This window comes from Osmerus mordax, chromosome 4 (assembly GCF_038355195.1).
Source record: "Osmerus mordax isolate fOsmMor3 chromosome 4, fOsmMor3.pri, whole genome shotgun sequence".
Classification (NCBI taxonomy): Eukaryota; Metazoa; Chordata; class Actinopteri; order Osmeriformes; family Osmeridae; genus Osmerus; species Osmerus mordax.
The window spans coordinates 5,537,664-5,563,070 of record NC_090053.1 but is presented as its reverse complement, the minus strand read 5'-3'; the positions used below and the strand labels follow the sequence as shown (position 1 = coordinate 5,563,070).

The following is a 25,407-nucleotide window of genomic DNA, read 5'->3' as shown; positions in this document are numbered from 1 at the left end:
TTTTGTAAGCCTGCAAAAATGTACATAGTTCAATAGCACTCGTGATTTATATGTATTGGCAACATGTAGAGAGTTTATATAGTTATACAATTATTAAGAAATACTGGAATGAACATAAGACTTCCAAACAGCCTTCACACTCTTAAAGTACCACTTCATGAAATGGATATTCCTAACAGTATTTAATTACGAGAAGACAATAATAAAGTAGCCTACTCATTAGAGAATTCGGATCATATTGGTGGAAGTTTCCCAAGAATAATCGCAGTATAATAAGGCTGTAGGCGACGTTAGACTACAGTTTACAGCAGAGGCCGCTGTAGGGTGACAATGGCTGTCTTGTGTTCATGGTAGCTGAGGAGGGTGGCGCTATTTCCCAGTTGACAGACGTCGAAGCACTTCGAAGCATTATTTCGATACCACGGCCGTGGTGGCAGCGTCAGCAAGCTGTAGTCACTAGCTACACACACACACAGCTCGCACCCCTCACGAGCGATCTATCGTCATCACAATTTCTCACGCTGGTATGTTTTCCAATCGAGAAGCGAAAGCTGCTTCTACTTTATTTTCACCAGGAGGCTAACTTTACACGTCTTTTAGAATGACCGCAGCGTTATCCCCAAGGATTTAGACGCGACAGTCGCCAAAAGAAAGTACTACACCGACACAACAAAGCATTCCTGTTTTACGGTGGGTGGAAAGACGGCATCCGGCCTCCAAAGAAGCTCTGAGGTCAGGGACTCTGGTCGAAACAACATTCATCGTTTCTGGTGAGGGCCATATACTTTTATTTGTAAATTGTAGCAATGAAGCAATTGGCTTGATGCAGGCTACGTTGATAAACGAAACAGTCTGTTATCCCGCATTGTCACAAAATGGGGTAACAATGTAGCAATGTTTACTTCATAGCGCTTGCCTGTGTGTTTGTTTGTTTGAATGCAGGTATTTTGTTGATAAGGGAGACGGTTTTAATTTGGCCCCGTCCTGTCAGGGAAAACACTTAAGTATTATGTTTATAGCCAATGCCATTTGTCTTTACCGTGTAAAGTTGCCAAAATAAGACAACTTAGCGTCGCACACGATTCATACCATTCACATTGTCAAAATTGTTTTGTGAACCTACAGGCTGTGCCATCTTTTTTAAATGTTGGATGTGAAACCCAAAATCCATTGACCCACATTTTAGTATTCGCTCGAGTCATTTGTTATATTTTACATAAACTAGGCGATGCTGCTCTAAAACAGCCTTGTTGTGCGTCTTAGAATGTTTTTCAAATGTCAGCTTTGGTTATCTGCAGTAGCGTCATACCAACATCGAAATTCAATGCTATGAAGGGTTTGTTGTGGTCACATTGTGTGGAGCAATTTCTTTGCATCATATACACTAGTGAGACAGACCCTGTGGATTAAGACTAGAGGAGCATGTCTGTGGTTTCAACGATCACGGTCGTTCTCTTGGCATTCTTTTCGTCCTGCTAGTTGCTGTTAGACGGCAGTTAACTTGTTTAAACAATCTTTGTGTGTTTGTGTCCATGTGAATGAGTCAGTGAAGGGTACTTGGCAGGATGTTCTGCAGGAAGGCATCATTGTTCTTAGGGGGAGTTTGAATAACACTGACGTGTGTGTGTGTGTGTGTTTGGGATGTTTCTTAACACAGAGACTTCATTCATCAAAAGCGCATCTAGCCTGGAGCTTATGGTCACATTGATATTATTAACGATTGTTTTACTTCTGTTATAAACTCGTTTCCAGACTGTTGCTGCTGGGTTCTAATGATGCCAGTGAGTGAGTTGTAGTAATCAATAATACACCATGGTAGCCACTGGGAATAGATCCTCTCATTTCCTGCATGGCTGTAAGCAGTATGTTGATGAGCTGTGTCTTGAATGCTTATGAGCTGACCTGCCTGTTTTTCTTTTGCTTTGTCCCATTGGACAGGAAATGAGGGAGGGGGGTGTTGGGTCCTTATGGACCCTGGTGGTATCTGGCTTGGGGTGAAAGGATTGTTGGGTGGCTCGTGGGGCCTGAAACTGAGCCACGTGTGCCTTGTGGGTCTGTTTCACGCAGGAGAATCTCCTTGGTGAGGACCGTGGGGATAATGGTGTCAGAGTAACCTGACCCAGCGAGAAACAGCTGTAGCCACGCGGCTCGGATCCCATGAGGGCCAGTGTATAAGATACGGGTGTGTATTTAGTGGTTTGCGCTTTCATCATTCTGGTATCAGGTCATCTGGACATATCTATTCTAGTGGAGGGTATAGCTCTAGTTGTTCGAGCACTTGACTGCAGATCAAGAAGTTGCAGGTTCAACTCCACCCCCTGGGTTATATGTTGCTTTGGAACAAAGGTTCTGCTCATTTAAAGCATTATTATTCTTTATTTTATTTGTCCTGCATATGCAAGCCAGTAATTTATCTTGCGCGTGTGTATGTGTGTATATGTGTGTGTGTGTGTGTGTGTGTGTGGGGGGGGGGGGGGGCAGGGCAGGGCAGGGTCTCATGTTTAACCGGCAGTCCAAGGGCAACTGGCTTGAAGGGTAATGTGTCACCTTTCCCTGGGGAAGCAGCTGCTGCCACAGCCACCACTCCCGTCTATACATAGCCACGAATACAAACTCTTCCTCCTTCTGTACTTGATTAGCATAAGCATTCTGGCACCAGGCACCCAAAAGCAGATCCCTGCAGCCTCACACAACAAATGTTAGCTGCCTCCAGTCTAACTTGGGCTTCCAGTCAGTATGAATCTGGAAGTCCCTGCGTACAGTAGCCACACCGGGGTCACAGGGTCAGCTGGTGGAGAAGAGGTTTCATAACCCTAATGTGGAAAAATTTACATTCTAGACTACACAGTCATGAGTCAGCTTTGCCAGTTGAAGAAAAGTTGCCAAAAAATAATCTAGAACGTGTAGCGTACTGTTCATTAACACTATTCATAGCTTCTATTGTGTTTTGCAATATTATATAAAAAACAAAAAACAATTTTGGCTTTTGTGGTCATTGTTGTAATTAAATACTTAGCAAGCTGTTGCATAAATACCACAACTCAAAGTCCAAGTGTGGTTTAGTTCATTAGTAGAAGCCTCTTCTGCGTGACTCAACAGGTTTTCTGTTCAATTATTCCAAGTGTTAAGGGTACAGCCCTCACAGAAATACTGATGAATGTGTTCCGAGTCAGTTCCAGTCTTGGCATCCTCTCACTGTGGTATTATTCACCCCATCAACAATCTCATTTCATTTCTAACCCTCTAGTCTTTCACAAAAATATAACCCTCTCCTTCTTAAATTCCTAAAGCTTCCTTTGGCAAATCAGGGAATAGCATTGAATCAAAGAAATTCTTGTTTGAGGACTCACTGCTTCACTGCGTAATGATACACCCCTGCTTGCAGAATAATATTTGTGTTCGGTGGTCAGATTATCTAGCTGTTTTCCTTCTGATCTTCCTGATAACCTGCCTGTATCTTACCTAGCCCTCAGACAAGGAAAGCTGATCTGCTCTTGTGGTTGACAGATATGAAAGGCTGCGAGGTGTGTGTGTTTGTGTGTAGGAGAGGCTAATCGGGGCTCTCTTCGATGCTAATTTCTCATGTGTGCAGTGTGTGTAGCACCCTGTAGTGTGCAGTGTGTGTAGGGTTGAGTGACTGTAGCCAGGGTCAGCAGTGATGAGCCCGCTCCTGGCTCATTATCCCCCATTGTGAGCCGAACAACAGCATCGCCTCCATCGACAGGGAACACAATCACACAGCTGATTCACAGATCACATCGGAAAACCTGGATCTGCTGACATCCTGCCAATCTAACATTATTTGCTGCATCGTAAGAGACCGCCACCAAACACCACAGCCTATAGGGCACCAATCGAACAAATCCTATGTAGTCCCATTGATCCAAAAGTAGCATGGTATCCCCCCGTGAACTGGATACTGGGAGCTAATGTCTTATCATAAAGTGGAAGTAAATAAAGCTATTGATTCTTCAAGGCATACCATATAGATGGTCCCCTGCAGTATTGAACCAAGTTCCTCCGGCTGGTTAGAGATGGGCTGACCACCCAACCTGGCCTGGGTACCTGGTCATAATGAGGGGCTGGGAGAGAGAGAGACACCCGCCTCCTCCTGTCACTCACAGAGCCCCGTTACCATGGCGTCCTTCAGTGTCCGGCATCGTTGGCGTTTCTGTCAACGTCTTAGGCTCCAGGCCCTGTCATCACCCTCAACTCGCCTGTCAGCACGGCGCTGCCGGCGCCGGCCGAGGCCGCCTGATGAGTAAGGACGGATGGCAAGTGGAGGATGGAGGAGAGGGAGATAAAAGGGCGAACGCAAAGTGAGGGAGGGGAAAAAGCAGCGATGGCTTTTGTGCCTCTTGTCTTGCAGAAGCTTGTGTTTTGACAGTTAGAGTCTCTCTCTCTCTCTCCCTCTCCCTCTCCCTCTCCCTCTCCCTCTCCCTCTCCCTCTCCCTCTCCCTCTCCCTCTCCCTCTCCCTCTCCCTCTCTCTCCATCCATCCATGCTCAGCGTAGCTTCACCTAACCACCTATGTTCCTATGTCTTGACAGAAAGCCTTCTTTTCCCTACTCGCAGTGCTAGCCTTATGTAACGTCCTCATAATGGAGCAGCCAGCTTCTTCCCCCATGTCCTCATTGTCTTGGCCAGGGTGAGAGCAGGCTGCTCTTTAGAAAACACAAGGCTGAGCTCACTCGTGAATCATGCCAACTGACGCACTTGTTCTCTCTCTCTCTGTCCCCAGCGCCAGCTCCCATTGGCCGCTTGTTGAAGAAGAGGGGGGTGGGGAAGGGTTTGGGTAAGAAGGTAGAGATGGGACAGAGGTGATGTGGGGGGTTGTTTGGCATTAACGAAAGCTCCCGACCCACACATTGTGTTTTCCGCCAAGCCATGGCGTACGGGGGTCGAACCCCCCTGACGCTGTGTGGAGTCACAGCGTCAGGGGGGTTCTTCCTGTTGTCCATGGGGGGGGGCCTCTCCCGGCCCCATGGCGGTGACAGCGGTGGTCACGTGACTTAACCCGCCGAAGCAGAAGTGGGACAAGCCTCGAGGCCCATGGTGAAGGGTAGGCTATATACACTACTGTCCTGGGTCCCTGGCACTGGGGGGGAGATGGGTCATCCTCTAGCCGCACCCCCCTCCCTTCTCCCACCCCTTAATTAGCACAGTTTCTATGCACTAGGGGCTATGGTGGGGAAAAGACAGTGACTGCGTGTGCGACGCGCATGCATGCCTCATGGCATCAACACCCCAGCGTAGAATCTCCATCTCCAGCGCCCTCGTTGTCTTGTTTTGGGATCTTCCATCTCCCTAAGGCTCGCTCGCCCTATACTTTTATCCTCACCCTGTTCTTCCCTTCACCGTCCTCGCCAGGCACGCTGATGTGGAAAACGCAATTGAACATACAGCTGGAGTGGTCATAGCTTGTCCATGAGGGTAAGGCATGGAGAGTAGAGATGTGTAAGGATGGCTGGCTGCCTGTGTGTGTGTGTTTGTGTATCTTGATAAGGGGAGACGGAGAGGATATTCTCAGTCTCCATACTGCGATTTGCATTTTGCTATGGAAAAAGCAGCTGGGGTTGCCCCGCAACAGATCATATAAGCGTCGTCCCCCCCAGTAGGTGTATAGCTCAGCACAGAGCGGCCTACTTACAGGGGGGGCGGGGGGTTTGTGTGTCGTGTGTCTCACAAAACACTGTGAGACACACACACCCTCTCCCGTAGCAATTTCTCACTTGTGGAATCTTGTGACAGAAATTCTCCTCTGCGTTCCTGGCTTGCTCCTGTGAAACATGGTTAAAGAGTCATAGTATCCACGGAAACACCGCGTCAGTGTTGTAACCGGCCTGACGCATTCTGTAATGTATTTGTAGACCGCAAAGTAGAGAAGACATGACTACACTGGATCTGAATGAAAGAAGATCCAATGTGAGGAGTGAATGGTTTTTATGAATGGCTTTCACGCTTACCTCCTAAACCTTTTGTTCACCGCAGCACCGTATATGTGACGTGTTTGACATGTGGATTTTTCTGTTTTAGTTTCGTAAGATTTGAAAGATGCCTGACAGACAAAGATTGGAGTTTTGACAGCAGGCCCTCAGGGCCTAGACATGTGTGTTCATGTCTACTGTTAGTCACCAGCAAAACACACACACACACACACTGCATGCTGGGATCTGTGATATTGCAGTGGTAGTGATCGTGTCAGTGAGGGCAGAGTCTCTTCCTGATAACCACATCAGTCACTTCCTTCCGCTCTGCCTCTTTGTCCCGTTTGCTCGCCACCTCGACTCTCTCGCCCACTCTCGTTCTGTCTGTTCCTCTCCTTCTTTCTCTCACATGCGCAAACATGCACACAGAAAGAACTCTCTCACACCCACACACATGCTAAACAGTCTTTCTCACACGTCTACTCATATTCACATTCTCACACACACACACACACACACACACACACACACACACACACACACACACACACACACACACACACACACACACACACTGAATGCAGTTGGAATGCGACGTGAACCGGGTGCTGCCCACGTTAGTCCCTCCTCCATTCAACCATAAATCCCCCTCTGGTTTACTGTCCGTGTTCCCATTTCATGTACCAGTGGCTCTGGCTGCCTCTCTCCTCCATACATACAACCAGTCTCTCTCTCTCCTCCATACATACAACCAGTCTCTCTCTCTCTCTCTCTCTCTCTCTCTCTCTCTCTCTCTCTCTCTCTCTCTCTCTCTCTCTCTCTCTCTCTCTCTCTCTCTCTCTCTCTCTCTCTCTCTCTCTCTCTCTCTCTCTCTCTCTCTCTCTCTCTCTGTCTCTCTCTCTGTCTCTCTCTCTCTGTCTCTCTCTCTCTGTCTCTCTCTCTCTCTCTCCATTCCATACAACCAGTCTCTCTCTCCTCCCGTACACCACACCACACCTCACCAACACATCAGCTTCTCAGACAGGGGAAAGTACAGTATCTAATGACCATGTATGCTTTTTTTTATAGAAAGAGAGAGACTCAGTGGCTCAGGTCAGCCATTTTGTAATGGCGTCATGTCTTTGTTCCTGTTTGTACTCTACATGTGGGATTAGGATTAGGTGTGCTCGGCGGTTAAACTCTTTATTGTTGCTTGAGTGTTCATTAGAGGACGCACCCAATAATATGTTGGGACCTGTTCTGTGCTCAGACCTCCCTACGTGACAAATATAATGTCGAGAGTTTCCCAGACCAAATTCATCTTCCTTCACATGCTTTGACAGGCCACGGGGCATTGACACCTAAGATACAAAAAGGTTGCTAGCGTCCACCAGAAAAGAGAGAGGATTTTTCCTTGTTTGTGTTGTGTGCTAAATTCATGTTTGATATTCAAAGTTATTTAGTCGATAGTTTTTTCAATATGTTTGTGTGTGTTCTGTCTACCGGCTTTACATGTGTGTGTGTGTCTGTGTGTGTGTGTGTGTGTTCCTCTCCAGGCCTCCCCTGCCTGAGAGCTCCATGGAGAAGATGAAGAGGTTCAAGCGGCGCCTCTCCCAGACCCTGAGGGGAAGCCAGACCATCGACGAGTCCCTGTCTGAGCTAGCCGAGCAGATGACCATCGAGGAGAACGGCTTGAAGGACAGCGGTGAGGGTGTGTTTGTGTGGATGTGCGGGCTTGGGTTTGACTGAGTTTTGCGTGTGTTTATTCTAATCAATTCAAACTTCTATTTGTATAACCTTTTTTTTTTTTTTTTTTTTTTTTACACAACTAATGTCACAAAGGGCTTTACACTTGACCATAGATCAGAAACGATATCAGATGCACACACGCACGCTCGGATAGCTTACATGTTTTGCATACTCAAATGTTGTGGTTATGACATCATTTAGTGCTGAGTGCATCCAAGGTTTTTTCTGCGAGGCATCTAAACATTAACATTATAACCGGGGTAGTTATGTTTAAGCTGATATTCCTAGGAGGCTGCAGTAAGAGTGTTTCGCTGGCTGCTGTGGCGTTGCTATGGTGCTCAGGGTCTACAACATTCCAGAGTTTCCATGACATGGTGCCACGGTGACTTGGATCGATGACTCCAGAAACCAAATTTCTCTCCTCCTCCTATCCTCTCTCAGTACCAGCCACAGTCTCTCTCTTCTTTACAACTGTTTCCTTTGAACCAGCTCATCCCAGTTACTTTTTTGTTATTTGTGCTCTGTGAGATGAGGACCACCAAAGAGGATATTTATGTATGTGATGCAATGAGAGAATTGCAGTAGCCTGTGGAACAGAGGGAGAGAGGGTGTGAGGGAGGAAGAGGGGGGGGGAGAGAGACAGAAAGTAAGGGAGAGCGAGCGAGACAGAAGTGAGTGGCCACATGAGATCTCAACTCCGTGATTGGGATGAATTCTGGTCCTGATCGGATTATGCAACTCATCCCCAGTCCAGCTGCAGCCTCCACTACAGGACAGAGATAAGAGACGGCGGCATCAGGCGCTAACTTTACCCCTGGATGGAGGAGAAAGAGAGAGAGAATGCGTGTGTGTGTGTGTGTGTGTGTGTTTCCACTACCTCGTAAGCACAGTGCACATGTCATTTGTGTACATCACATGGCTCTCAACAATGTTTCCTTTTTTTTAATCCCCTCCTAGCTCCTTTATTTGAACTATTGTTCTGTAAACAACGTCTCATCTCCCTTTCACTTTAAGTTCACATCCATACAGCAGAAAGGTTTATTCAGATGTTGACCTATTACCATAGATCATTTGAGAATGTGAGAATTTGAGTGTTGTGACTCTCTCCCCCTCTCAGAGCCCATCGTGAGGAACGGGCGCCCCCCAACCGCCCACAGCGTCCACTCCTTCCTGCACCAGTACACGGGGTCCTTTAAGAAGCCCCCCCTCCGCAGGCCTCAGAGCGCCATCGGGGGAGGCCTAGGCTCCCTGATGGCCATGCCACGCAACGGCAGTCGCCTCGGTGAGACACGTACACGCACGTACGCCCTCCCCACACCCAGTCATGCTCGCCCCCTCTCTGAACACGTACGACATGTAAAGATGCACCCACGCACATGCAGCGCATTCACACACACACGTTTAAATACGCAAGCCCCTTTACACAGACGCGCGCATGGATCGATGTGTTTTGCATGTAAATGCATATTCACTATTTTGGCAAATGCACTTTGTATGTCTGTGTCTTGCTGCATGCACTCCCATGCACTGGATATGTCCCGTTTTCCCTTCCAGTTAGTCAGTGTTGTCAGGGATTATACTAATGACAGACATCTGATGATATGACCAGCTGCGTAGAGGCAAAGCATGATAAGATCGGAGGGGCCCGTAAAACAGTGAGGGAATGTTGTTCTTTCCATCGTTCCAAAATGGCTGTCGTCAAGGGTGCTGAGAAAGCAGCCACTCCCTGATGTTTCCAGTGTCCTCCCCTCTCTGGGTCTTCCCTTTCTCTCTCTGCCTGCCTGCCTGTCTGCCTCTGCCTGACTGCCAGCCAGCCTGTCTGTCTGTCTGTCTGCCTGTGTCCTCTTGTCTTTCTCTCTGTCTGTCCATCTCCCTCGTCCTCTTTCTCTCTTTCTGCCATTCTTACCGTCTCCTTATGTCTCTTCTCTTTAACTCTCTTATTAACTCTTTCCATCCCTGTTTCTCCTCACATCTGTCTCTCCCTCTCTCTCTTTCCTTTTTCATGCTCTTTGAACTCTCTCCTCCCCCCCCTTCTCACTCCTTGCTCCCTCCTCTCTCTGTGCCTCTTCTCATCAGACATTGTCCACGAAAACCTAAAGATGGGTTCTGACGGCGAGAGTGACCAGGCCTCTGGGACATCCTCGGATGAGGTCCAGTCTCCGACTGGTGTCTGTCTCCGGAACCGGGGCAACAGACGGATCTCCATGGAGGTGAGACACCCCCACCCCCCAAACACCACCATCCATCCCTCCCTACTTTATTCCTTCACACCGGTTTGATGGGACAAATGGCTCCATTCATCTGTGTACCCGATGCTCTCATTGCACATCCACTGTGTTATAGAGTCATGCTTCCTGGTTAAGTGAGGAACCTGTAGCATCAGAGGGAAGTAGGCAGTGTCGGGCAGGGCTATGTGACTTCCCCAGACGGAACTTCCAGAGTAGATTTCATCCTTAACCTCCCACGTAATCTCCACGTGTGTGTTCCAGCACATCATGTTATGTCCTCATCTGCCTCGTTAAACTATCTCTGTGTGTGTGTGTGTGTGTGTGTCTGTTTGTGAGCTTCGCCTAAGCTGTTCACCAAAGACTGTTTGGTGTTGAATAGCGTTTGTGTTGTAGAACATGATTGAGGCACAAATGCAGAGGAAAGGAAACTTGGCACACCAGTCATGCACAGCACCAACACAATCACAGAAGAGTGAAAATCAAACACTGCTTCTTGACAATTCACTCCAACTGACCTCCTGGTATTAAATTAGGTTAACAAATGTAGTTAGGGGTATCAGGGTATAGACAGTGGATCATATAATGAAGTGTAAATTGTGTTTCTGATTGGGTGCTGATGTATTAGCTGGTGCGGCGCTGGTTAAATGCCCCTGCATGTACTCTGCTACCTGCTGTGAAATCACCAGAGACAAGGTCTTGTGATTGGATAACTAGGCCCCTTCCCAATCCCCACCCCCCAACTGGGTTTATTGGTTGTTTTGGTCATAGGTCCCTGGGGACTTGCCTGCAGTCCCAGTGGCAACAATCAAAAGACCAAGTGTTCATCAGATATATAAAAATAGAACAAAACGGTTTCTTATTCAGTGGGGGTTACACACTCATGATACGTTTCCCCAGACAGTATCCCCCCCCTTGCTCTTTTTGCTCCCTCCACTCTTTCTCACTCTTTCTCGTGGTCTCTATAGCTGTTATTCAGAGCACTTACCCTATGTTTCCTGTGGCTGTTTTATAATACACTAACCAGACGCTGCCTGTCTGCGCACACACACACACACACATCAATTGTGTTTGTACACACATCAATTGTGTTTGTACACACATAAATTGTGTTTGTACAAACATAAACTGTGTTTGTCGTGTGTGATAAGAACACAGATGCCACACCACAGGGGGGTTTTCAACACGTGATCTGCAGTCAAATGCTCTAACCACTGAGCCATACCCTCAAACCTGTGTAAAGGTTGCATGTGTGCAACCAAATAAGATGTTTGTATGTGTGCACGCTTCTATGAGCAGTTTGATTGGCTACCGGCAGCATTGTAGCATCAGTGGGGGTTTTTCTCTCTTATTCTGTGCTAAAGACAATGTTTGTAGACAATGTGATGTGGTCAGAGAGGTGTGTGTTTCAGGAATTCCCTTGACAGAGCTGTTCTCTCTTTGTGGTCAGGTATTGCCCCATCCGGTGAATAAAGGACCCAGGGTTATTTTGGGGTTATATCACAGGGATTAACTGTAATACGTTCCAGATGGGCCTGTTGTACCAGATTAAGAGAGACTGATTGGACAACTGGATACGATTGGGTGGGGTAGGGGGTGTCATGGGTCAGCTGACTGGTGGCACCCCACCATATCCAATCCTGGCACAGCACATGGTCTCCCTGTTAAAAGCTGTGATAGGATGTGACAGCAGCCAGGAAGTAGCCTGATCACAAAGCTAGCTAGCTAGCTAGCTACTCCACGAACATAGCTACTCCACGAACATGGTGCACCAGCTGAACTAATAATCCTTCTGGCTTAGATTGGACCTCTGCAGAACCAGGAGGTCATAGCCACAGACAGACAAAAACAAATTTAGGGTTCAGACTGAGGTTGCGCAAATCAATGCTGCTCGGTCACAAATCGCCATTAGACCCCAAAAGTGACAGGAAGTGGAAAGTCCAGTCTTGCACAAAGTCTTGTTTCCAGTGTTACTCCACCATTACCTCAGAAGGGATTTAAAGCAGCCTGAGTGGGAAGGATTAACGGTAATCTGACAAATGGACGAAATGCATGATGGGAAGAATCCAGGCTGTGTGTGTTTGTGATTTTATGTAACATCTCAGGCTTATGGTGTTGGACTTCTCTGGGAAAGACTTATCCCCACTTTGTTAAAGAACCCCATGGTCACCCTTCATTATGTATATAAACACACACTGTACTCTGGCTTACACTGCTGGCTAATGGAGTCTAAAGCAGACTTTGTAAAGGGGGGCAATGATCAACATGGGTGTGTTTATCCAAGGTGTCCACCATTTTGTTGAGGGTCTTTAACTATTTCTTTTGAGCTTACTCTGGTTACTAGTGGTTTAAATTGTTAGTCCAAGGTTTACAGTATGTTGTGTGTGTGTGTGTGTGTGTGTGTGTAGGACCTGAATAAGCGTCTGTCCCTACCAGCCGACATCAGGATACCTGATGGCTACCTGGAGAAGCTGCAGCTCACCAGCCCGTCCTTCGACCAGCCGCTCAGTCGCCGCTCCCGCAGAGCCTCCCTGGTGAGACACAGGCACACTTACTCAAACACACACACGTGGGCACACACAGGAAAACACACTCATAAATACACCCACTCACAAACATTCATATTTAAAATACAAAAAAAGGAGATGACATGAAGGAAACAGGAACCAGAGAGACTTGAGAAAGGCCAGGAGTATGTAGAAAATTACAGATCTTGTATACATTTACATTTAGTCATTTAGCAGACGCTCTTATCCAGAACGACTTACATTAAGAACAGGGACATCCCCCCCCCTCAAGGCAAGTAGGGTGAAGTGCCTTGCCCAAGGACACAACGTCTTTTTTGACACAGCCGGGAATCGAACCAGCGACCTTGTGATTACTAGCCTCAGCCACCTGACTCCCATACATAAAGGGGGAAGAACGTACAGGGTTTTGTTCCAAGGACAGTGGAGGAGAGGCAGAGAGAAGTCCCATGCTTCTCCCCTGGACAGTCTCTGTCTCTCAGCCTCTGTCTACGCTGGGCCCCAGGACAGCCCGTGTCAGCAGACTGGAGGATGGTGCAACGTGGTGGGGGTGTTTATGAGTCTGTGAGGAACAGTGGCGAGCACTGTTAGGTCAAATCACATGCATCCCCCATCACACACTCACACCACTTATTTGGTTGCACACATGCCGACAATACGGACGACAAAACACACCACAAAAGCCCAATGGTTCAGTCGGAGGAAGCTAGCCCTGGCTTGTGCCCGTCACACAGGAAGTGTGTGGGAACGGGGGGTCGAGGGGGGTGTATGCATATCGTCCAAATCTGTGGCTGTCAGAAGGATTGGGAGAATTGTGTGTTAGTGCTAATGACGACAAGAATCTCATTAAGGCTGTTTGCTCTTCTCTTTCAGTCGGAAATTGGATTTGGGAAGCTAGAGACCTACATCAAACTGGACAAGCTCGGGGAGGTGCGTCTGTTTGTTCTGTTTCTCCCATATCTCTCCAGGTCTCCCTCTCCCAGTATCTCAAGGACTACAGCTGCTGATGGTCTCATGGCCATTGATTAGACAAGCTATTAGAACACACACACACCACAAACATTCCCCTTCACTTGGTCACCAAGTTCAGGTACACCTTGACCCCATGACCCCATCGCCTCAGCTTTCTGAACACATGTACGGCAGTGTAGACCATCCCCTCTCATTCCTCTCTTGTAGTATCTGTCAGCTTTCAAATCACATCAGTTTATATTCAAATTAAAGTGTGCCAATTGCATTCCATTTTTATTGATGTTAAAATTCCTTTTTTATTCCTGATTGATTTTAATTAAGTGAAACAATCAATTAAATTGCACTTGTTTGTGTCTTAAGGGAACATTTGTTTTAATTAAATGTAAAGCACTATAAGTGGTTTTCTCTTTGTGTGGCGTAAATATTTTTTTCTTGTTATGATTCCTCCTCCCCAGGGGACGTACGCCACGGTCTTCAAGGGCAGGAGTAAACTAACGGACAACCTGGTGGCCCTGAAGGAGATCCGCCTGGAGCATGAGGAAGGAGCGCCCTGCACCGCCATACGAGAGGGTGAGCGCCCCGAGGCCGACCCAGGAAACGCACCATCCTCACACATAAACACATCCTTTTCTTTCCCCATTACCGCAGCTTACTCACCACTTATGCTGCTTTCGCACGTTTTTGGGGGGGGAGGGGGGGGGGGGGGGCTTTACAGCGCAATCCTAACGTACAAGTCTGTATTGTTTACTTTGTAGCTCAGATGGTAGAGTCAGCTTTCTAGTCCATTTGTTGTCCGTAGACCATCTGTTACCCAATTAGGGCATTGTAAAATGATAGGCTATAAAACATTGACTATCAGCATACTCTTCAGTTGGTACCTACCACATGCACCTGATCTGTTGAATACACATGAAAAATATATTGTTATATATTTTTTTAACATGCTGATGGATAGTTTATCTAACCTGTTTCTCCATCTTACCGCACAGTGTCTCTACTGAAGGACCTGAAGCACGCCAACATAGTGACACTGCATGACATCATCCACACGGACAAATCCCTGACACTGGTCTTTGAGTACCTGGTAAGAGAAGACCAACTGCCACTTTTCTCAGGAGGGTCTTTATCAGTTAAGCCATGATTACTTCATATTCATACCGCCTCCTCCCTTTCCGTAGGACAAGGACCTGAAGCAGTACATGGACGACTGCGGGAACATCCTGAGCATGCAGAACGTTAAGGTGAGCCTGTTACCTCCCTCAGCCTCCTTCCCCTAAAGCTGCCCTCTGCTGGCCAAGTATGGTACATCATCTCACAGAACCATGGAATGAATCCCGCCTCACTTTCCGAAACATTTACCTGTTTCTTTGACATTTTCAGATTAATGAACCCGGAGGAACATTAGTAAATGAACAATGTTTGTTTCGTTGCAGATTTTTCTGTTCCAAATCCTGAGAGGCCTGGCGTACTGTCATAAACGGAAAGTTCTCCACAGAGACTTGAAGCCTCAGAACCTTCTCATCAATGACAGAGGGGAACTCAAACTGGCTGACTTTGGTAGGAGAAAGATTCAAACCATTTGTAGGCGTTTTACCCTTTAAAAACACTTAGTCTGAAAAGCAGATGGCTATTGTGGAGAAAGTTCACCATGTGGGCCTATGGTGAGTGTGGGTATATATGACCTTTGACCTTTGTTCATGCGTGTTATCCCAGGTCTGGCTCGGGCCAAATCTGTCCCCACTAAGACCTACTCCAACGAGGTGGTGACGCTGTGGTACCGACCGCCAGACGTCCTCCTGGGTTCCTCCGAGTACTCCACACAGATAGACCTGTGGTGAGTGGGCCTGTGGAACCTAGAACTCCGCTTCATGTTTAGGCCTGCAAGATTTATGCGAAAAGCAAGTCGCTTCGTGTTGAGATGAAAATGTATTCATGCATTTTAGGGTCCATTTTGGTTTTAAGTTACTAGTCCATAGCTCTTCATTTGCCTTGCTGTCGTGGGCAGTGGGCACACGAGTAGGGTAATTATGCAGAGTGGCTATTGTCCATTGAATTAGCATATTAAGTGACTTCAGCCTGTGTGACCGGTCCTCCTCTGCTCTGCTCTGCTCCGCTCTCTAGGGGGGTGGGCTGTATATTCTATGAGATGGCTGCCGGCAGGCCCCTGTTCCCTGGCTCCACAGTGGAGGATGAGCTTCACCTCATTTTCCGGCTGCTGGGTGAGTGTTGCCCCCTGGTGGCAAGCAAACACGGCCTTTCGATTACTTTGCATTGATTTTATGAACCAGTAACATCTGTGATGGAACCCATTTGCTTAGGGTGATATGAATATTTTGCCTGCAGGTACTCCCATGGAGGAAACCTGGCCAGGAATCTCCTCTATAGAAGAGTTCAAGTCCTACAAGTTCCCCAAGTACAAACCCCAGCCCCTCATCAACCATGCACCCAGGTAGGAAGTGATTTCCAGCAACAGCTATTGTCATGGAATTCGAAGCGAACTTTGTCCAATTCCACACTGTTTAATTTCACCCTGTGTATAAACACAGGTAGACCAAAGTAGACCAGTAAAAATATGGTAAAAAGGTATGTACTAAAAGAAGACTGAGCCAAACTCTAATAATAATTCAATGTTCCCGACTTTCCTTCCACTCAACACATTTTTGTCAGCTATCTTGTGAAAGACAATTGGCAGAATCAGGTCTTTTGTCTAAGACCCAGGTACAAGAAACTTCTAAGAGTCCTTAATGTAGTTGTTTTAAACAGTACCCTAGTAAGTCAAATAGGAGTAGGTGTGTCTGTGTTAGTGACTTTTTAAATCACTTCTCACCCTTTTCTGCAAGTTTGAAAGTGTTAGTGACTTTAGTCACTCGCTGTGCGTGTGCGCTTGTGGGTCTCTGTGTCACTTCCTGTAAGGAAATCCTGTGGAACAGTTGACCATTTCCTTCCTAGAGTTGGCTACCACACACCAGTCCCTCCCACTGTTCTGATCACCCTCTGCTCTCTGACTGTGTCTCTGTCTCTCCCTCTCCTTCTTTCTGCTCAGGTTGGACACAGACGGCATTGAATTGTTGATGTCCTTCCTCCGAGTGAGCTCCACTACACCTCACAGTCATTACCATGGGGTTCAAATCAGACAGTATGATGCACACATTTGCTAAACAAAAGGCTGTTTTGTTCACCCAAATATAAGGAAGCGTTATAGAGCTCTCACTGGACAAGTGGCATCACCTCCTTAAACACTCATAAGGAACTGTTCCCTGGCCTGGGATACAATAGAAAAGCACACACAAACATTCATATTCTTTGTTTGACGCGGCTCCAAGAAGGAAGGCATCGCCTCATAGTGTGTTTGTCTTCTCTCCCAGTACGAGTCCAAGAAGAGGATTTCTGCAGATGAGGCAATGAGGCAGCCCTACTTCAGGAACCTTGGGCCTCGCGTGCATACACTGCCAGAGAGTGAGTGATGACATGGCTACAGCACTGTACTCACTTGGCAAACTGTAGTTACTGTTCGGCAAATACACACACACACACACACTCAAGTTTGGTGTGTTTTAGCTGTGTTTTGGTGTTCCATCTCCTGCTTAACTTGGTGTGTGTGTGTGTGTGTGGGTGCATGTCTGCGTCCTTGTGTGTGTCCTTATGGCAGGCATATCCATATTTACACTGAAGGAGGTCCAACTGCAGAAAGATCCTGGATACAGGAATTCCTCCTACCCTGAATCAGGTAAGCTTCTCCAGGGTCCAGCATTGGCACCACCGTTTTCCACACACCCACAAAATGAATTGTAATTTTTCTTTTGTTGTTGTTTTGTGTCTTGTCCCTGCAGGCAACGGCAAGAACAGAAGGCAAAGCATGCTCTTTTAGGTCTGGTCTAACTCTTGTGTGGAGCAGAGCTGTTGAGACTTACCCAGACGGCTCCCTAAAGGTGGATGTCGGGGCGGGCTGGGCACAACTCACATACCCTGACCCCCCCACACCCCAGACCCCCTCCACACCCGGGCCTCTGGGACTGTCAGCGCAAAGAAAATGGCCCAAAATGAGACATTTATACTCCAGTACATTTTATATTTATTGGGAGGTGAATTTGCTGCTAAAAAAGAACAACTACTGTCTAGATTCTAACTGGCTTAGTCACTTTAAAGAAAACATGCAATGTGTATAGATTTAAAAACAAATTGAAGTGTTTATTTTGGTGATTTTATTTTGTCATCGGTTCCATGACTTTCCACCTCCTAGTTTCCTTTTAACTGCGTGTGTGTAAGACAGGGGTGGGCATCAGTAACAGCTCTGAAAGTTTGGGTATTGGTGCCATGACACTGATGTGCTCCTCCTAAGATGCATTTCTGGACTATTTATTTAACATGGAGAACCCAGTTGACACTAAATCTGGGCCCTTACGTCAGCATCACACCCTTTATATATACCTCCAGTCTGACAGGCGCTCATAGGGAGCAGTGTTTAGAAAGTTCCCATTCTTGTGTGTGGGAGGCTGTTTGAAAATGGCATGGCATTCCAATATTTGTTTCAAAAACCGTGAAAAAAATCCAGGAAGTATAAGATTGTTTTAATGATGTGGGCATTAAGGGAAGCTGTCGGACTCCCTACTTTTCCGTGACAGCTTGACATCTAACCAACCACAGCCAACTTCCTCTCCTCTAACGCATCCTCGGCCATGACCAGGGCTGTGCTGCAAGGTGGAGTTCCCTGCGTTTGTCAGACGGGCTTGTGTGCATTACAGTTCAGTTCTTTGTTTTGTTTTTTGCCCTTTCCATCCTCCATTACGAACTGTAAAATGCTTCCTTGTTTTGGCTTTCTTCTCATCTGTGTGTTGCATGCCGGCCCTCTGTGTGTGTGTGTGTGTGTGTGTGGCGGGGGGGGAAGCAGTCACTGAACTCCCAGTTAGGGTGCTCAGCTCCTTGTCATAAGACAGTACTGAGTCACAGTGTCTATTTAACAGTGTTACCAGATGTTTTGTATGATATTCCTTAACTTTATTTGTGGATAATTGTTCTTGGTGTGGCATCTCGTTGGGAATGCCCTCTGTATGAGCTTGATTTTTTTCAGAGAAAAGAAAATTAAACTGAAGTTGAAAAACTAAAACATGGATATGGTGTAATAATGTCCTGGATAAATTTTCTTCAAACACATATATTAATAATTTGATAGACATTTAAAACGTGGTATACGCATTCAATGCTTTGTTTATTGAAAACAACTTTTTCATCAATATAAAATTATACAGAATACATACTGTTCCAGTATAAAAACATAGGTTGTTACAAAGCTTTTTCTCATTGATTTGACATCTCGTCTTCAAGAATAATTTTGAAATGGGGTGGTGGTGGGGGGGGGGAAATAAGGCACAGCCGGTAGAAATGAGAAGCACAGTCCATACAAACAACGCAATACATTAAAATACACACAATGGAAACAAAAAGTCTCACATTCTATGATGAAAAATCATAAAACAAAATACAAAAAAAAGGAAATGTTTTTTTTTTACAAGATTAAAACAAGCAAGCCCTCTGCTTGGCTAGTTTGGAGTCTAGCCACGTTAAACTACTGTCCACCTGAACAGGGGGTCCTAATGAAACTGTGCTGTAGTTTTATCACAAGCTGGAATTCTCCCAGACATTCCAGCATATGGCTTTTACCAAGTGCTTTCAACAATTAATCTGAAGCAACTAGAAGTGCAAAAAAAGTGAGGTCAACAGTCTCATAAAAAGCACACATGGTAAAGACAAAAATAGGCTTATAATGAAGATGATACTGATTGCAGTCTTCACTTAAGGAATGGAAAAAAGGAAATACAAAATACAAAAAAAAGTTTTTAAAAGACCCTGAATCAAGACTTGTGAGAAGCCGGGGCCAGGAGCAGGGAGGAGGATGGGGACCCGTCCAGGCTAGGCAGGGGGACGGGGATATGTCCGTTCATCAGGCTTGGGAACTGGAGAGAGAGAGAGAGAGAGAGAGAGAGGGGAAGAGAATTAGGGTGGGGGGGGGGGTCTGCAAACACTGCTATCCGGTGCAAGAGGAACTCTTGTATTGTCACTGCTCTGGTTTCCTGTTGTTCTATGCCCCTGTGCCTCTTCCTCCCCACTATCCTCTCTACCTTCATAACAGAAAAACAGAGGGGCGTAAGTGAACTATGCATGGTACACATAGAACAAGCTTAGGTGTATATGTGTTTAGGAGGGAGGGGGAAGGGGGGGGGGGTATGCACGAATGAGGAGCAAACCAGTCCGCCCTGTTCAGACTGCCTCCCATGGGCTCAAACAGGAAGTATTCACAGGATTTCCTCTGCCTCTCCTGAGCACTGAAACTGGAGACCTCCACAGCACCACGATGCTGCGAGTCTCTCCTAGACTAACAACGCTCTGCTATTCAACTTTACTGTCTGTGTATCTATATTATAATCTACATATACAGACTTAGTGCCCACTTTAGCACGCTATTTGTTTTAAGATACTTAAGCGGTCGTAATTCACTTGATAGAAACAGCTCACAAACAGTGAGGATTTAATCTGTGTGGTTATCAATGACACCTCTGTGGATTCAAAATGTCTCTGCGAACTTCCCCCTATCTATTGCTGGGCATAAACGAAGCAATTGACACTTTTCCCTTCACCTACTCCCTTCCTCCCTCCACCTCTCCCTACCTCTCTCTCCCTCCCTCCCCTCGCTCCACCCTCCCTCCACTTTTCCCTTGCCCCCTCATTTCTGCCTCTCTTCACCACTCCCTTCCTCCTTTCCTCCCTTGCTCCCTCCTTTTGTCCCTCCCCCAACTCACCTGGAAGAGGGAGCCATGGCCTTGAAGCCGGGCGGGGCTCAGTGGGGCTACAGGACTCAGACTGCTCCAGAAGTGGATGCCTGACAGCAGAGGACTGTGGGCCAGCAGCAGGCCTGAGGGAGTCTGGGAAGGAGGATAGAGGAGGAGAGAGGTTTGGATAAAAGCGCGCAACAGTGACAGTTTAAAAAATATGAATTTTAAAAGGCATACATATCTTTTTACAGTGTCAATGAGAAGACGCATCTCATACTGTATTATAATTTTGGGGGGTTAGAAAATCTTAGCAAATTTCTGCTTTGGACACAGGGGCAGAGAAGGTTGTTGATTGGGGGCAACATACTCTACAGGCACCCTACAGCTTGGAACGCCAGCTGGGTGCTTCAGAGTGCAACATATGAAATCAATTTCTCCCCTCCTTTGCCCCCTCCTTCCCTTCTTTCCCCTGTGTCACCTCAGAGAAGCTAGCCAGTGTAGCAGTGGGACCCAACCCTGTGCTGGTTATTAATGGAATTATTGGAGCATATGGCATTACTTAGGGCCTCTTCCCCCCTCTCATAGCCTGGTCTAGGACAAGACTCGAGTAAATCTCACTATGCACTTTTATAAACAGTGTACAGCCATCACTGTTTGTTCAAGGAGGTTGGGTAGGAATTTTATTACTATCACTATAACAATAAAAAACAATATCAGTTCAAATATGTGATGCTGATTTGTAATTGCTGCATGAATCAGGTTCTTTGTGCTGTAGCAGTGTGTGTGTGTGTTCTATAAACTTTGACTGAAGGTAAACTACCGTGGCCAACATCATCTCAGTCAGACACAGACAGTCAGACATAGTGAGAGTTAAACCATAGTATTGGCTTGCTGGTCTAGCTGTACATTCTGCAGGTCTCCATGTCCCTCCAGGCCAGCACAGAGGAGACAATTACACCGTACATGGAAATAAAGTTTTATAGTCTTACTACTTGTATGTTGTATTATTGACCAATAATACCAATCTGTAATTCCTTGCATTGCATAAAATAATTACTGACTAATTTCTACCCTTTTGATGGTGTGATGCTCACCTGTGCAGTGAAGAAGGCTGGGGTGAGGGAGCCAGATGGGAGAGCTGGACTGTTTAGGGCCATGGAGCCGATGTCACTTCCTGACAGCAACAGGGAGTGGGCAGAGATCTCCAGGGCTTTAGGCTTCTTTGTTTTGGGTGGGAGTCCATCTCCTTGGTTACTACTTCCACTATTACTGCTGCTCCTCTTCTCTGGCAGCTGCTGAGCGCGCTCCCTGTGGCCCGAAGACAGGTTCAGAGGCTGGGCGCCCTGGTCGGAGTCCGTCCCCTCATCCTCCTCCTGATCAGCCTCGGGACTACACCCATGTCTGGGCCGAGAGGCGGGGCTGTGGGGGGAGGACGGTGGGGAGCGGCGATGGTGAGGGGATGGTCTGGCGGATAGGAAGAGCTCGTGCTTGGAGGCGGGCAGGGGAGGTGCAGCGGTCCTCTCGCCGGCGTTGGTGCCGAAACGGATGACGGTGCGTGCCTCGTCCTGGTGCTCTCGCAAAGCCCGGAGCAACTCCGGCTGGTTGTGCAGGGAGGCCACGCTGAAGGAGGAGTACAGGCCAGAGCGAAGGTAGTCGTTACGACAGGCCTGGGCCCCCAGGGCGGACAGGGCCTTCCTCTGGGCCTCCTCTTCCTCTTCCTCCTCCTCCTCCAGCTCCTGGGCCTCCACTTCCTGGAGGGCCACCCTGCCAGAGGCCAGGCCCATCTCCACCGCCTGGGGATCCATCTTCAGGATCTCAGGGAACGACACAAACTTGTACACAAACTTCTGTCCAATGACCTTCTTGATGATGTTCTAAAACATAATATGGTGAAAGCATTAGTGTACAGGTAATAAATAAAAAAGTAGTAATTTAAAAATACATTTGTATTTTGTACAGTTTGATTAAGGACACTTTTGAAGTCACATCATATATAGACTGATAAACGATTTGTAATTTGGATTAAATTAGATGATAATGCTTTTTGAATGGGTGATGATGACGGAGCCATTTTGATTTAACCACATATCTGTACTGTCGAAATATGAATGGCTGCTGTACGTCACCCGAGTGATGACAAAATGGCTTCTGTGAACTAAAACACATATTTGCTAAATGCATCAGTCCACGTAAGAAAAGAGGAAGGGGAAGTATCTCTCAGTGGGGATCTTTTAGATACAAGTTGTTCTTCTTTTTCTTCCAGTGGAGTGGCTTTATCTCATAATACAGTGCATGCATCATTTGTTTAGGACAATCCCTTGGCAGTCATTGTGTGTACTGTTGTGATCCCTTGAAACCAATGAAAACCATGAGATAAGACAAGTGAAACCGCACAAGCGGAGTGTACATCACCTTGTCATAATAGTAGCGCAGGGCTCTGCTGAGCTTGTCATAGTTCATGTTGGTCTTGTTCTTGCGCAGGCCCCACAGCTTGGCCACCTCCTCGGACTTCAGCAGCTTGAACTCCCCGTCCGTAGAGGTCCAACAGATCAGGTGTTTGTGGCTCTGGTCCAGCAACAGCTGTAGCAGGAACTGCCACAGTGTGATGGCACTGTCCATACCTAGAACACATGGGACATCAATTACGTAATCAACACGAGACTGCCACAAGGTGATGCCACTGTCCATACCTAGAACACATTGACAATTACTTATTGACTTAACAGTAGCTTAGGCGGAACTACTTTATTTAGTTATTTTCATGAAATATGTTGTAAAACATCTGTGCTTGTAGTGTGTGATGCACAGAGGAGCAGTGGCGGCACAGAGAACAGGGCAGACTACTGTAGTGTAATACAGTTAAAGAAAAAAAGAGAAGGAACAACAGCTCAAGCCAGAAATATGCTGCGGTCCAACCTGGCCCTCTCTCCACAGGAAGTATGACGGGCCTAGGGTGGGTTTGTCGTTTAATGGAGGAATGTGCAGTCTATGAGCTCCTGTCTGCCTGGTAGCACTATTACTGTGAAGTCTTGCCTTGGTTTCTCTAGAAGCCTCCTTGATTGGCCCTTTCACTGAACGCTTTAGATGGGTGCTGTTAGGTGGTAAATGAATACAATTTGATTGACCCGGATAACGGCTTTTTTTCAAAACACATATATGCTTTAAATCTCTCTCTCTCACTCTTTCTCTCTCTCACACACAGAACCTAAACTAATTTCTGGCACAAAGTATCCAGAGTTTTCAATCTGCCATGTGAAACCACAAAGCTGTCAAAGTCAGGACTTCCTCCTATTCTACTATCAAGGACAAATGGCAGGGAGAAGGGATCCCACACAGCAAGGAGTGTTTCCCCAGTCCTGCCCCAGTTCCGCCTCATTTCCCCAGGAATGGGTCATGAAATATTAGTCAAATAGTTCCCTTCCCAGCCCAACTCTGAAACCTACTGTAAAAGGACATAGGCTAATTTATGTTTTCTGTAGGGCTTACTGAAATTACGGGACATGCTTAATGGTATGTTGTCATGGTCACCTAACATTAAACAATTTATACACAACACCCCTTCATCCTTCTATCCACGCCGGCTCTCCTCGATGCCAGAGGCAGCCCAAACATGAAGATGGAAGATGGGAGTTGTGAGTATTGCAGATGCTCGAATTGAAAAGTCACGCTGCGTTGCGCCGCCGCACAAAGCCATCCAGTGTTAGGGGAACGGAAACTCCTAATGAGATTAGGTGGTGTGTGCAGACATTACTTAGCCATGACTAAATATGCTCTCTTCCTGTTCACAGACGGTGGAAAATCCAACAGGCAACTGACTGGAGTGCAGAATGCATCAGGCCAGCAAGCTAAAAAGTGGTCTTAAGTTTTGTGTTGAGCGCGCTTGGTGTTCTAATTCAACACAGGCTTGGTATTGTTTTGACCAATATAACCCACAAACCTAATATTTCACAATGTTGCCAAGGCGTTGCACATGAGCGGACGTAAAGCTAGACTATTTCTAAACCTCACACACTAATTTTCAAGATGTTCGCTGCCAGACAGTGTCAAACCGGAAGCTCTTAGAAAATGTGTAGCCTACTCAGTCAAAACAGGATCTCTAATTGCTACTCAGGCTCATCGTGTTTACAATATTTTTTATAATAAACAATCACCCGCATGTACTTACAACATATTAGTAGTCTATTTTAAGACAATAACTTGTTGTCTAATAACATACTGTACTTTTTTTTTCTTTTTTTCTTTTCTTTAACCGCTTACATTCTAAAAGTATTTCGCTTTCCAGCGCAATAAAGTTAGGCTACTTCACAAAACAGGGATGTGGGCTAATGTGATGAGAATTACATTACCAGGGATTTCTTGTTTCTTTATCCTGTTAAAAGATTTTATGATAAATTCCGTATGGTCCCTTGTTCTTCCATGCTTACTGTCGTCTACACAGTTCTGCTGGACTGAAATAGGATCCTAGATTTTTCTTTTTCTGAGCAGGAAGTTGGAGCAGGCAGACAGAGAGCCGGCTGACTTCCTCTCGCGTATGATTCCCCAGGCGGTTTGCAGTCTGTGTAAACACGCTTTTCCTCCACTCTTCTCCCTTTACCCGGCAATGGCCAGCGCCGCTTGATTATAGCACACATGGCAAATATTGTCACTGCAACTAGGCTACTCTACACAAATTGACGTAATCATTTATTCTTCAGTGCCGCTAGGAGGTGCGCTTTATGCATATATTTGTCGTAGGCTAGGCATGAGATATCCAAAGCAGCGATGCATTTACGCATGAACACAAAAATGTAATCCTTTATCGTGTAAAACTGCAAACATAAACAAATACAAACAAGTACTAACACACAGTATCGGTCAAAGGTTTGGACACATACCTGTTCCAACACGTTCAAGAATGTTTATTTTGTACTACATTTTATTTTGTAGACTAGTTGAAGTCAAGAAATGAAACTACAAAGAATAAGTTTAAAAAACGTTTTTGAAACTGCATGATTCTACGTTTCCTATTCTTCAAAGTCGCCACCCTTTGCCTTGATTACAGCTGTGCTAGGCAGCACTAGGCATTCAACCAGCTTTAGTAGGCATATACCTGGAAACTATTTCAACAGAGATGGCTCAAGTACACACATCCTTCACTCAAGTAGAAGTTGATACTCATGTTTAAAAAGACTGAAGTACTGCCGACACTTTTTCACTCCGTAGCCATTATTACTACCTGTTTTAGTGTCACGCTGGTAACTGGACCTCACATCATATTAATACAT

The 25,407-nt window shown here is 46.4% G+C and overlaps 2 protein-coding genes across 3 annotated transcripts; one reads left to right on the top strand and one right to left on the bottom strand.

Annotated features, from left to right (window-relative positions):
- Nucleotides 1-453: 453 nt before the first annotated feature.
- On the top strand, nt 454-18,473 carry cdk17 (cyclin dependent kinase 17). Of its 2 annotated transcripts, none has more exons than XM_067234209.1 (17): nt 454-770; nt 7,462-7,610; nt 8,772-8,936; nt 9,731-9,864; nt 12,288-12,413; nt 13,278-13,334; nt 13,832-13,946; nt 14,366-14,460; nt 14,555-14,617; nt 14,810-14,933; nt 15,090-15,210; nt 15,498-15,595; nt 15,720-15,825; nt 16,420-16,462; nt 16,742-16,832; nt 17,026-17,103; nt 17,207-18,473. In XM_067234209.1, exons 2-17 carry the CDS (start codon nt 7,484-7,486, stop codon nt 17,242-17,244), a joined length of 1,581 nt encoding a protein of 526 aa, XP_067090310.1. In that variant the 5' UTR covers nt 454-770; nt 7,462-7,483; the 3' UTR covers nt 17,245-18,473. The 2 variants fall into 2 exon arrangements, with proteins under 2 accessions (XP_067090310.1, XP_067090309.1); XM_067234208.1 differs by having other exon boundaries at nt 7,462-7,616.
- Nucleotides 18,474-18,556: 83 nt separating this feature from the next.
- On the bottom strand, nt 18,557-24,670 carry LOC136941962 (ETS domain-containing protein Elk-3-like). Its single transcript, XM_067234662.1, has 5 exons — nt 24,490-24,670; nt 22,556-22,764; nt 21,238-22,017; nt 20,171-20,293; nt 18,557-19,327 (listed from the first exon to the last, which is right to left on the bottom strand). The coding sequence occupies exons 2-5, from the start codon at nt 22,760-22,762 to the stop codon at nt 19,226-19,228; spliced, it is 1,212 nt and encodes a 403-aa protein (XP_067090763.1). The 5' UTR covers nt 22,763-22,764; nt 24,490-24,670; the 3' UTR covers nt 18,557-19,225.
- Between the last annotated feature and the right edge of the window lie 737 nt (nt 24,671-25,407).

Excerpts from the sequence above, each read along its gene's own strand:
- LOC136941962 (XM_067234662.1), bottom strand. The coding sequence starts at position 22,762 with ATGGACAGTGCCATCACACTGTGGCAGTTCCTGCTACAGCTGTTGCTG. Across the intron at positions 22,018-22,555 it reads TGCGCTACTATTATGACAAG|AACATCATCAAGAAGGTCAT; the intron begins GTGATGTACACT and ends ATTATGTTTTAG. Across the intron at positions 20,294-21,237 it reads CAGCCTTCTTCACTGCACAG|ACTCCCTCAGGCCTGCTGCT; the intron begins GTGAGCATCACA and ends CCTCCTTCCCAG.
- cdk17 (XM_067234208.1), top strand. The coding sequence starts at position 7,484 with ATGGAGAAGATGAAGAGGTTCAAGCGGCGCCTCTCCCAGACCCTGAGG. Across the intron at positions 15,826-16,419 it reads CTCATCAACCATGCACCCAG|GTTGGACACAGACGGCATTG; the intron begins GTAGGAAGTGAT and ends CTTTCTGCTCAG. Across the intron at positions 16,833-17,025 it reads CGTGCATACACTGCCAGAGA|GCATATCCATATTTACACTG; the intron begins GTGAGTGATGAC and ends TCCTTATGGCAG.